The 13,058-nt window shown below is 37.4% G+C and overlaps 1 protein-coding gene across 1 annotated transcript; it reads right to left on the bottom strand.

Annotated features, from left to right (window-relative positions):
• Window positions 1-4,139: 4,139 nt before the first annotated feature.
• On the bottom strand, window positions 4,140-12,310 carry fgg (fibrinogen gamma chain). The gene is made up of 9 exons (XM_020931521.2): window positions 12,212-12,310; window positions 11,693-11,740; window positions 10,240-10,426; window positions 9,490-9,574; window positions 8,171-8,301; window positions 7,363-7,496; window positions 6,533-6,717; window positions 5,474-5,751; window positions 4,140-4,436 (listed from the first exon to the last, which is right to left on the bottom strand). The coding sequence occupies exons 1-9, from the start codon at window positions 12,272-12,274 to the stop codon at window positions 4,255-4,257; spliced, it is 1,293 nt and encodes a 430-aa protein (XP_020787180.1). The 5' UTR covers window positions 12,275-12,310; the 3' UTR covers window positions 4,140-4,254.
• Between the last annotated feature and the right edge of the window lie 748 nt (window positions 12,311-13,058).

Here is a 13,058-nt window from a genome sequence, read left to right as displayed (position 1 = left end):
CCCTACCAAGTCTAGACCAGGATCTGCAAAAGGGTCCTTGGTAGCTCAATGGTTGGCTTTTACTTCCCTGACATTATTTTATTTTTCCAACAGAATGGGGCTCACCTGTGACCAGTGTGGAAAGACATGGCCCTATGTTTTCAGCTTCAAAACACACAACAAAATTCACACAGGAGAAAGAGCAATGCAGCCAGTGGGTGACATTTAAACAGTCTAGTTCTCTCTCCTATGTGTTCTAGTTGGGATTTCTTCTCCATTACTCCCATAATGTTCCACATTAGTGTTATTTTTCAAAGAGGGACTGTCGTTAATATCACTGCAGAGTGTGGATTTAATCAGATGAAGTGGTATCTGGTTAATGAATGATCTGCAGTGCTGAGGACCTTTTAGGGAAATTAACTTTGGTCTTAGAAGCTGTTTTCTCATCCATCTCTTCTGCAAAATTCAAAAAGCAGAAGTCTGGACAAGTATTCTGCTCTAAGCAGGGCATGTGAGAATCAGAGTCCACTCTGAAGGCTGCATGATTCAACCTCTGCCCTCTCTTTCGCTACACTCAGATCTGTACACCCCTCTCTGGAGTTTTCGCCAATTCCATCTTCATCATTTGAAAAACAGAATTAATAGGCCCAGAGCCAATGCTAAAATCATGTGGTAAACAAAAAGAAACACACCAATGACTATCTGGTGCTGGTGCCTTAGAACTGCAACTTTTGAGGAAATACGACTGTGACTCAGGCTTAAAGGTTCACTATGCAACTACTACTACGACTTCAGCAATAAAATGACTGAAATTTAATCAATGTGAGATATATGTTTATTACCACAACATACACTGATAAAAGTTATATAATGAACCTTTTTAAAAAACATTTCACACATTTTACATGTAGCAGCTGCGGCCAAGGCTAGGCTTGGTTAATACTTAGATGAGACACCATTTGGAAAATCAGGTCCCACACTGGGGCGTTAGTGGCAAAAAAAAAAAAAAAACAGTTTGTGTCCTTAGGCAAGGCACTTCACCCAAATTGCCTAGAATGAATAATGTGTGTGAGTCGAAGGGGTCAGTGGCACAGATTGGCACCTCTATCAGTCTGTCAGTTATGTTTCACTTATGGACAAAGTAGGCTATGCTCTTGTGATATGTTTTGCATTTTCAAGAAGTGCAATCAAATAACAGGACACAACTGGGTGAAAAAGGCAGTAAGATGGATGTCATATTAACAAGTGTATATATCAAAACAATGAGAGTTGCATTTGCCCTGTACAACCAGTCTGTGGAGGCAAGAATGTCCAGACATCTATGGACTGGACAAGGGCACCCTGACTGAAATCATCTCCACAAAGCCCAGTGGTGAGAATTGGGAACCTCTGAGACATTTTGGCCTATTTGGGGGTTTGACATTGCTGTGGAAACACAGGCACCGCCTACACCACTGTTTCTCAATCTGTGATATGTGTACCGCTGGTTTTGTGTGGGCGCCCTCTTATGGTACACAAGGCCCTCTGCAGTTTGAATATCTGTAATGTAATGAATACTGTATAACTTCTGTCACACCAGTTACTCTCATTTTAAAAGGTCCATATTACGCTATTTTCTGATCTGTATTATTTGTTGTTTGGCTAGGCTAGTGATTGCACACATTTTATTACAGAAAGACTGAAAGCAACTTTTCACTTTTCAATGTGTAATGCCAACATGGACGCTAGAGTGGATGTCTCATTCATTCCAGCTCCACTTTGTGAAAATAAGAGTGTTTGGAAGCCCAACAATCCAGTCTGAGGAGGTAGAAACATGTCAGACATGGACCTACACCCTCAAGTGAGGACCATTGCTCTTTTGGAGATAGTGGCACCTTGTTGGCAGCAAAGGCAAGATACCAACCTCCACAACCCATCCTCCACCTGAGAAATGGAAGGGATATTCAGTCTCAAAGGAGCAGACTGCAGAGTGACCCAACCTCTCATTTCTCCACTTGCTGGTGCTACAGTCCACAGGGATTCACATTTTAAAGCGATCCCACTCAATAAACCCAGCAGAGGGTGTAAGATAATCCATTTGCGGGGCTCAGCCTAGAGAGACCAGCTTTTCTTTGGGACAGTCGGCAGCCTCTGGAGAGCCAGGGAGAACGTCCCAGGAACCCAGACTGCCTTTAGTTCTACCACCTACAGAACCCAAAGGTGATTTTTTTTTCTGTGTTTCCTTTCACCTGCTCTTTGTTCTCACTACAAAAATATCATTGAACATTTGTTATCTGAATATGAAAACATAAATTAATGTCACATTATCCATTCTTCAACAGAAAACCTTTTGACCAAAGACCTAACAAGTGAAATTTACATTGTCCTCAGTCAGTGAGAAACCAAGAGCTGCCATCAGGTCAGAGGTACCACACCCACCAAGTCCTCAGCCTCAGTCTTATGTATGTCTCCTATTGGACCAGCTCCAACACCACTCCACCACTGTTACAACGCACGATAATCCTAGTAAACCAGTTGAAATAGACAGTACCATTAAAAGACATGAGATTCAACCTGTAAATGTCAGAATTAACCGATAATTAGCCACAGAAGGTATTTATGTTACTCTACAGTTCATATCTCACATTATTACATAAAGATGGCTAAACTCTCCCCACTATTGTAGAAATAAATATTGAGCCCCAAAATATGTTTTTCCACATTTCATATATTGAATGATAAGACAGTTTTGTGATGATCATGGCAGGCCTACCTTTAGTACGAACAGTAGACAGTAGTTGTATCAGTAAAGCTTTTATCAAGGTTGAGAATTTGTCTCTAGTGCCCCTCCCTCTCACAAAAATTAACAGGCAAAGAAAATATTTTTGAAGTATTACATTATTGCTTAAAGTTATTACATATGACATGTTTTTTTCCTGAGATAAATAACATTTTACTTAGTAAATCTACACTGATCATTAATGTTTTGTGTTATTATTATTATTATTATTATTATTATTATTATTTTGCCTTTTTTACATGTAACTTGCCATGTTTGTTTTGACATGAATGGAACATGCATCTCTCTGATTGGTTATTCCACCTGTCAGTCACACCTGACAGGATATGATCAGTTTTAACAAAGTGAGTGGTAAAGTTAATCATTATAGAACTTATGGTTTAGTATAATTTCAGACCCTGTTTAACCCTACTTTAGGCCTCACATAGTCCTGGTATAGATCTGGTGGTACTGGGAAAGCCATATGTAACCACTGGTCAACACAGTACTCTGTTCTTATTGTATTTTTGATAAATGAAAAATTTACAAATCAAACCAGCATGTTTCCAACCCGCTTTATTTTTACTAGTCTTGTACAACATATTGCTGCTTGCCTGACCAGCCAGTCCTTTCTACATTCTGTTCAAATCCAGAAGTTTCTGGAATCGGACAACAGAGCCTGACAAACCTGACAAACATGAGACATCCAACCACAGCTTCTAAATTTGACTCATATGCCTCTCAAATACAGAAGACATCTCTTGAGTTCTTGTAACTTCTTTTGCCTGAGATAACAGACAATTTAATGATATTGATTCTGCAGAAATCTGTGGTGTTTCACCATTCTATGTGCTTTATTTTCCTTTTTTAATCTTAAACCACAGTGTTTATTTACACCAAAACAGAGCATGCTTTTCTCTGATTGGTTAATTTGTCTGTCAGTTCAGATGTACTCATCTCCACTCATCTTTGTAAAGTTTTGTCAAAGCATGTGGTACAGGCTGGTCAGGTAATATTGCTGCAATTTACAAGTACAAAAAACAAACATTTGTTAACTTGTTTTGGCTACTCTTGGAAGACCTCTTGAACTTTTAAAGGTGCTGTACCTGATTTTTACTGTCTTAAAAACATTTATTTTATATGATTAAGTTCTTCATTGCATGCATTCCGATCATTGTGATTATTCACTCAGTTTAAAAGCACTTTTCACAACTCTCAGAGGCTTCAGCAGAGTTTAACATGACAGTAAAGTTAACAACAGCTTGCATGCTAACAGTCTACATCCTGATTATTTACACTAAAATGCTTTATAATAAGAGGCAGACATATTACAGCAGTCTTATTTTGACCTCAAGAGCTGCTTATAAATTATTACTTGGGCAAGACAAATTTTGCACAAATACATGGGAAAAAAATCAGGTACCCTTTAATGTAGGCCAGTATCAAGCACAGAAAAGACAGGAGACATTTTGGAAGCATTTGATAATCTCAAAAAGGAACTTGTATTGGTGTCACATTTAGACCCCCAGTCCTCCAAACTCTTTCATGCCTCCTTGCTGGCCTCCAGTTGCGAGGCGGGTCAGGGGGATGATTTTCATGGTGGTCTCCTTCAATGAGTACCAGCGGTCGTGGAAGGTCGCCCAGATGATGCCGTTATCGAAGCCGGAGTCACCAGCATCCTTTGCTGTGTACTTTCCACCTGGACAAGAAGACACAAGGCAGATATTATATTTTCAAAGAAATGACTAATTCTTAAAACATTTAGTAAACAGTTTTCCATTCTGGTGCAATCTTTATTCATTTATTCTTTTACATCATATTATTTATTTATTTATTTTTCATACACCAGATGTCAATTTCAGCACAACTATCCACCATACTGTGGTTGGGCTTGGCAATGGTGGAGTTGGTCTGGAACAAACCTAAACATGACTGGCCATTTAGTCGATCATGCAGAGAGCAATAGTGCTCTACTCCTAAATAAGTGTGTGCGCACAAGGAGCGTGGTTTCTCATACCACATGACCGCTCTGACCTCTGAGAAAAAGTTTATGATTTAAAAATAGGTAAAAACTGACCCTCAAATCCAACCTTTATGAAAGCTGCAGGTGCTGGTAGCAGTTTGTGTTTACACTGTATTCTATGCTTTGCTTTAATGCTTTCTAGGCAGTATCAAAAAGGGACCATTAATCCAACTCAAGACAATACTCCATCCAGTTATTTCAATAGATCCATGGTCTGAAACCATACTCTGTCTCCCAGAGGATGTTATTGACAGGTGAATTAACCAATTAGATAAACACATCCATTTGTGTCAAAATAAACGTGGTCACTTTAGAGTAAAAAAGGACGAAAGACAACATAGAGGACAGACAAAATGTTACGAGAATTTTTAGAGGAGATTTCTTCGGCATTTGAGAGTCAGGTGATACAAATTAGAGGCTGTGTTTGGACCGTTCCAAGTCCAGACAGAGGTTTTTTCACCCTCATGGTCTGGTTCCAGACCCTTCTGGATTCAAAGTGAATTTAGAAGGGATTGACTGGCAGACATGGAGTTGCTTGTCTTGCCCAGGGCTATGATAAGGATTCAACACCAAAACTTAAAAGAATTTGGACCTTTGAAACTGTGGTTGATTTGTCATGCTAGCCCTCCAGATCTGACCTGAAAGTCACTTGGACTTGGACAAACTGTTCCTTGAACACACTACAGTATGTATTGAGTTACCACTGGCCATACCTTGATAGTATTTTCCATTGAGGTGGGCTGCATGGCAGCGGTTCATCCACCAGCCAGAGCCGTCCTGCTGGGCACAGTTCCCGTCATATTTATCGTTGTCCTTGTCATGGGTGCTGAACTGCTGCCCATTGTGCATGGTGTAGAACTTATCACTGGGGTCATCTCCAAAGTCAAAGCCAGCGAAAGCATCTCCAGCGTCTCCACCCAAGTAGAATCCATAAGTGAGACGGTACATGTCAGTCTCTGGACTCAGGGCAAACATGTTGTAATCTGCATATCTGAATGGGAGAAGAGGGCAAAGGCATGGTGAGAGACCTGCCAGTCACATAGAAATGTATTTAAACTTGCTGAAAAGTGTGGGGGTAAAAAGTGCTTTCTTGGCAACTCTGAGCTGTTGTTAAGTTAATTGGTTTGGGGTCTTATTAGATTATAATTTTACTATTGTCTTATTCATTTGTTTTGATGCAACTTCCGATTCATGGTAGTCCATTCAGGTCATCCACTGTTTTTCATGGAAATAATGGTTGCTATTTTGATTTTAAGTGTTTTCATTCATACAATAGATGAATAATAAAAAAACTAGGCCAACCAGTTTGTGAACTCACACATATCGTGAGAATTCATCTTACTGTGCAAAGTTAGGAATGTTTCACAGATCTATCCTGTAACTTGGCTTGGTGGTGTCACTTTCTTGTCCCCATGGAACTAGATCAATTAATTGCCATACTGTGAAATATTCTAGGCAAAGCAATAACGTATTCATGGAGGCAAGCAAGAAATGTTACATAGTGCACTTTAAAGCAAAGGATCAGGCTAAAAGTAGTAGAAGCGATGATGATGGATGAATACTGAATGCTAAAACAACATATACAAAAAAGAGAATGCTACAAAAAATATAATCTTTTAACCCAGCTAATATTTGTGAAGTGGTTACAAAGAGTGCTCGATAACTCTTGAGATTGAAGCTGTGATCTCTGAAGAGTAGTAATAGTTGTATCAAAGTTCATATTTACTTCCTTTACTAAAGCTGGTCTTATGTAATAGAGTTATTGATTGCACCTTTTGTTGCCCTCCCAATCCACCAACTCTATCCGCAGCACAGTGGGGATGGTCAAACCCACGGTCAGCCAGTGGATTTTATCATTGCCCAGCCAGAACTCTGTAGTGTCATCTGGGGAGAGGTACCCAAAGCCGTTCTTATACTGGATCCAGTTCTTATTAAAATCCACGCTGCCGTCTCGTCTCTGTGCATGCAAACACAGAAGATAAAAGAAAAAAAGACAAAAGTATAGTGTGTCTTTCTCTTTGAATGATTGGAATAGGATTTTTAACTATGATTAGACATCTAAAAACATAAGTATTTCACGATCTGTTTTATACTATGTTGATTGACTACTACACACATAATTAGCAGATGTTCAATACTAAAGCTATGAATCACTTCACACTGGTCTTATTTATAAGCTCCTATTCAGGGCTGTTGATTATTGACATCAATATTTGATTTTGGCCTGATTTTCACAAGATGAAATTGAATGTTTTGAACTTAGGAAAGGTTATGCTAAAATACAGGATCACTCATAAATGCATTAATGTTTTTGGTGAGGTAACAACATAACATGGCCCAAAGCTCAACCAGATTTTGCATAATACAGGACCTTTTCTCTGTTTATGTAGCAGGTTGAAACTATTTACTCAATGAAAGGTATATTTACCATAAAGGATTTACTTAACATTTGTAAATAAAACCACAAACTATATAATCAATGTATTTAATATCTTTAAATATTCAAAGCTCCACTATTTTACTATTTTCTTTTTTGTGGGGTATTTGTATTTTAGCCTTAATTTTGCAGTACTAGCACTAACAATAACAGAACATATCTTACCCTTTGAAGAACAGTGAACCCTCGTCTAAATTCATCGATTTCACAATAGACCAAGAATTGTTCTGGTGCTGTAGTAGGTTTGATGTAATACAGGCCGCTGGTGGTGGCTCCTTTGTTGGCAACATCTTGACAATCTAATGGCAAAAAACATAAAGTTAACAAAATATATTAAACTTTTTTATTTGACATTGCAATTGCAAAACTGTAATGTCAAATCAAGTTTTGGGCATTTCAAAGTTTTGGGGCATTAAGACATCAGAAAATCCCTTTGCCAATTCTGGTAAAAACTGGTCAACAGAAAAGTTTTGAAAAGCAAATAGAATATCTTTCCACCTTGGGTTTGGGTGTGCCTCCTTTTGGATGATAACAGAAGATGTTTCTAATCATACAGCAATGAAGTTCTTTTGATTTGTTTAATGTGAGGTATGAGTCTGCAATGTTTAGTGCCTATATCAGTAAAAGTGCAAATTTCAATGTATAGGTAGGTGAATTTATAAAAAAAAAAAAAAAAATCATAAAAAATTTTGGTCACTCCTCCACACGCAAATTTTCAGGGCTTAAAATTGATGCTCTTCTCCCTAAACAAAGCATATTGCATTTTCCCCCTTTAAAGCCCTAAAAAAGCCCTGTGTACATCACTATTTGCGCAGCTCTATAAAAGCAGGGGGCGTGTTTACTTTGCAGCAAAGTGGAATATTGATCGAACAGTGGTCAAGGCTATTTACTAAAATGAAAGGAGATTGAGAAAGCGCTTATGAAACTTGAACATTGGGTTGCAGTGGTGCTTTTTGGTTCTGTTTTGTGTTACCTGTGCCTGTGGTGGGCTGGATTACAACAGAGTCCTGACATGGCTCCTGGCACTTCTGTTTAAGCTGGGCGGACATGCTCTCCAGCTCAGCCATCCTCCTCTGATTGGATGAGAGAATGTTCTGCAGTTCACTAAATTGGAAAATAATAGCAACAGGTTGAAGTGTCTTGCTCAAAATCATAATGACGGATTGAACCATCAATGATATTACCATATTATGGGCTATAAACTTCTTTTTGGTACCTACATTTGGATGCACCAATCCATCTTTTTTAGTTTTGATACTGATGTCGATACTTTGATTTTAAATGTCTGCCAATACTTGATATTAACTGGTGTACGGACAGTAAACAGCATTCATTTCCTAAAACACAGTTAACACATCCAGTTGTGTTACGCAACTGTCATTTATCCTTCAAATAACTACTGAATAACTTTGTATGAATAAAAGTTCAAACATTATGAGGCATTCAAGGCTAGACTATAAATAGTTTTATTCAGTACCATGAAACCAACAACCAGTCCAGCTCATTTTTCCGTATTGGTGCATTCAACACTAGTACTTGTATCAGCTAAGCATGTATTATATGTTAATCATCTATTAACTACAATTATCTCTTTTTACATGTACACTTATGAAGTAATATAGTCTACCTTGGGGTGTAAAACATAAAACATAATTTTCACCCCATGTACCTTGCTGTCATTTCCATGCTAAGAAAAAATCTTTTAAATTACCGTAATATTTCAAATGTTATTTTCAATTTAATCACACCACCAGTCTCACAGTCCTTGGGTTCTTTTGGTCCATTGGAATTATAATGACACACTTCTCATGTACATGATTTTATAATGAGATAAAAATATGCATGCCTCCAAAACAAGAGTTCTGTGGAAGAGGAATATGTCTTGTTCAGTATTATGAAAATTGCATTGGTGAAAATAAACCGAAGCAGCATACCAAATTTCTATACCAGAACATGTTAAAGATTTACTAAATTAATTTTCTGCCAAATTGTAGTTCAAAACCCAAACTTTAAAAACACATAGAAAATGCATCTTGGAGTCTGTGGTAGTAAGCTGTTTGAAACATAAAATTAAAAAACATAATAAAATAGGCCTAACAATTAAATCAATCAAGTCAAAGCTACTCAAAACAGAGAAATTCAAATATTTAGGTCATTGTGATTTATGTAAATGGGATTGTATCTGTCCAAACTTCAGAGCATGTTTGCAATGTGTGGGCCTGGACTTCAGCGTGGGTGTGCTGAAAGAAAAACACAGTCTCTTCCAGGGTACATAGAGTCATAGACACTTACAATATTTGCTGTTCTTGTGCAAGGATGGTCTTTTCATACCGTAGGACATCATCCAACATGCTAGCTGATTTTTTTATGTAGTTCTCTGAAAAGAAACACATACAACATTGAGTTATTTTTCACTGTGGTTTGGTGCTTCACTGAAAATCTGCTAAATCTGCCTTTTCGCAACACCACGGTCTTGGAATCATTTACAGAAAAATCTTAAATTGGAATACAGTGTCACTTGATAAGTTCAAGAGCATTGTAAAGGGTGTGGTTTCTTCAGAGATTTAAATAGTTTTATAATGTGATATTTTGTGATTGTTTTGTTTTACTTGTGTTGACTGCTCCCTTAAAAATGAGATTCTGAATCTCAGTGGGACCTCCTGGTTAAATAAAAGTAGGATAAAAAATGTAACATTGCAACATAATAACATCTCCATGGAGGCAACCTGGTGGTCAGCTCTCCACCTGAAATCTACTCTGTGTTATTATTTATTTATTTTCTTGTAAGCTGCCATGTCTGTTTTGATGTGAACCAAATATGCATTTCTCTGATTTATTACTCTGCCTGTCAATCATACATATCAAAATGAGTAGAGACAAGATATGGTTCCAGACCCACACATCTTCCACTCATCTGTAAAGTATTGCAGATGTGTGTGGTGTTGGCTGGTCAGGTGTATTTTTCATCTATAAGATTATTACAGCACATTGTTGGATCTGGAACTTCTATAGCATCCCAGCCCATTGTAAATCGTGCCTGACCTGACTGGGAGCTCTTCTGTGCAGCTGTGGCTGAGTCCTTCATGTTTACCACATTGTCCTCCGTGTCTGTGGTCATGTTGGCGATGTGCTCCAGGTCATTCTCCATGTATTTCAGATCTCTGCTGACGTCTGGTAAGTATCGAAACAAGTAATCGGCCACTCCACATGTGGTCGGGCAGTACCTTCCCTAAACACAGAACATTCAATTTAAACACATATTAAAGGTGCACTGTGTAACTTTTCTGGTGGATGGTCCTCCATCTGCTTGTCTCCATGGTGGTCACTGCTTTGCCTGGGATGTTCCAGAGTATGGCATTAAACAAATATATCTATGTATTTATTAAATTGTGGCTGTTTTTTTTCTCAAAATTACTGCAAAAACATTCATTTATTCATCAATGTAAGTGGGCCCACTTCTCCACAGATCTGACCTGTAACTTGGCCTGGTGCTATGGCTTGCTTCTCTCCATGGAGACAATTAAATTAAATGCCATACTCTAGAACATTCAAGTAAAAACACATCTACATGAACTCAAGCACGTTTTGAACCCTCTACCAGAAATGTTACACAGTGCAGGTTTCATTTCTTAAGGATTTGTTGTATTTACGGTAAATGGTCACATTTTTATATAGCACTTTTCCATCTTCATGCCACTCAAAGCACTTTACTTCAAGGAACCACTCAGCCATTCACTCATATATTCACATCAGTGTACCAATGGTGTTTAAGTCAAGAAGTGGATTCAAACTCATAACCTTCTGGTCAGGGGACAAACACTGAGCTACTGTAACTCCAGTCATGTTAATAAGTCAGGTTTGAACTAATTTCTATATATTCTTATTTGATTGCGGCAACAATATTGAACCCAAATTGAGTAAAAAAATTGTAATTTTGATTTTGATCACTTTGGCCACTTTTGGCATTCTCCTTTTGGGCTTTGTATGTTACATAATAATAGATAATAATATAATGTAAGTTGCACATATAAATCTATTGTCCTTGGCCAAGACCATGCAAATATTTAGCATTTTTCAGATAACAAAACCTTTGTCTGATAATTTTTCTTGATTTGGGCCACTGTGGTCCAAAATGCTATGCAATTTTTCACCTTTTAAGTTACTGCTCCTTAAATTTACCCCTCTACAAGTACTTTGATGTGCGTTTTCTGTTTCATTTAATTTATCTTTGTAAAGTTGGAAGCCTTTGTTATTCCACTGTTATGCAATAGTTTTCTCATATAAGCTGAGTAATTGTTTTCTCAAACTGAATGCAAATTGGTCACATTTATCTATTGGACAGCTTGAATAAGATTTTGGCTTTTTCAGTAAACTCAACAATCATTCAAATTTCAGTCTTTAATCTTTCTAGTATAATAATCTTGATCAGAGGTATGTAGAGTGCCCAAAATGTACTATCCAAATAGAACTATTAAGGAGTCATGCAAATACTTACAAAACCGTCATTTGGCGAGCATGCTGCCAGGCTGTCTCCTCTTACTTGCTAAAAAACAAACAAACAAACCACAATGTAAAAACATATAGAGAAATATAGACAAAACTAGTATAATTTAGTATAACATAATTGTAGGTTAGATTTATTAAGTTATGTGACCTATTATTTGTCTTTTTTTTCTTTTTTTACTATGGCCCATGATTTTGCATTAAGGTTATCTGTCTACTAGTATCAGTGATTTTGCACATTTATAACTGGATTCAATAAAGTTATAAGATTAAAGGAAAATCCATCAACTGGGGTAACAAAATGTTTGTTATTTCAATTGCAATTTTCTTACATTATTGACAGATTATTTATTTTCTGAAAACAAAAAATAAATAAAACAAATATTGGGTTAAAAAGGCCCATGATCTAAATACATGTAAACTATCAAACTTATCAAATGAATATTCTAAATTCATGACATTTGGATTACATTGTTTTTCAGTATTTCAAATTCAATTATTTTGTCCTTACCGCATGCGCAGAGGCAAGAAGGAAAAGGAGTCCTACAGTGGCCTGAACAACAGAAGGTGCCATGCTGGTGTGTGTTGGAGAATGAGGGGTTGCTGAGCCCTCTGGGATATTTATCTGACCAAGGTCCTACTGCAGTGTTTGAGAAAGGCTTCGTGGGTGAACAAAGTCAACACAGCGTCAGTACAAAACCATGACTCAAAACTCAATGTTCTCATCACTTCCCAGATTTGATACATGCCAGTACATTCGGTTATCCTTACGTACTTTATCAGTTTACCATAATTTATTCAAGCTACATTGGTTTAAAGGTGAAGGGGTGAGGACTCTGTCACCTACTTGTCTTTTAGGGATGCTATTGCTTTTACTGGAATGTTCCACAGTATGCCATTAAACTTATCTGTCATTGTATTTATTGAATTCCATATCTTTTAATTACTCAAAAATACCCTGAACAACTCACATTCTTATGGTGAGTGGGGTTGCCTGTCCACAGATCTGACATGTAGCCTAGCCTAGTGGTGTTATCTGCCTCAGTGATCTTCATGACATCTCCATGGAGATAAACAGGTGACAGGAGTTACAAAGTCTTCCACCAATACATTTGCAGGAAGATCCAAACTGGAAAAAGGAATTATTGTTATTAAATATGAAGCAGAAATTAAAATTTTTAGGGCCTCTTTTTGTAATTTTGTCCATTCTGTCCTCCATTCCAAGTCATTTCCAGTCCTTAAAGGTCCTGTATAATACAAAATTAATTTTTGCGAGGTAACCTTTTATAATTGTCTGTTTATACACCTTCAAAAGTGCTCTGTTCCACCTTGTGATGTCATGAAGTGGTAGTTTTCAG

Source organism: Boleophthalmus pectinirostris, unplaced genomic scaffold, assembly GCF_026225935.1.
Source record: "Boleophthalmus pectinirostris isolate CB_2022bp ecotype Guang Dong unplaced genomic scaffold, ASM2622593v1 HiC_scaffold_22, whole genome shotgun sequence".
In the NCBI taxonomy this organism is placed as follows: Eukaryota; Metazoa; Chordata; class Actinopteri; order Gobiiformes; family Gobiidae; genus Boleophthalmus; species Boleophthalmus pectinirostris.
This window is presented reverse-complemented; position numbering and strand designations above follow the sequence as displayed.

Excerpts from the sequence above, each read along its gene's own strand:
- fgg (XM_020931521.2), bottom strand. The coding sequence starts at position 12,274 with ATGGCACCTTCTGTTGTTCAGGCCACTGTAGGACTCCTTTTCCTTCTT. Across the intron at positions 11,741-12,211 it reads TTCTTGCCTCTGCGCATGCG|CAAGTAAGAGGAGACAGCCT; the intron begins GTAAGGACAAAA and ends TTTGTTTTTTAG. Across the intron at positions 8,302-9,489 it reads GCACAAGAACAGCAAATATT|TGAACTGCAGAACATTCTCT; the intron begins GTAAGTGTCTAT and ends TTTCCAATTTAG.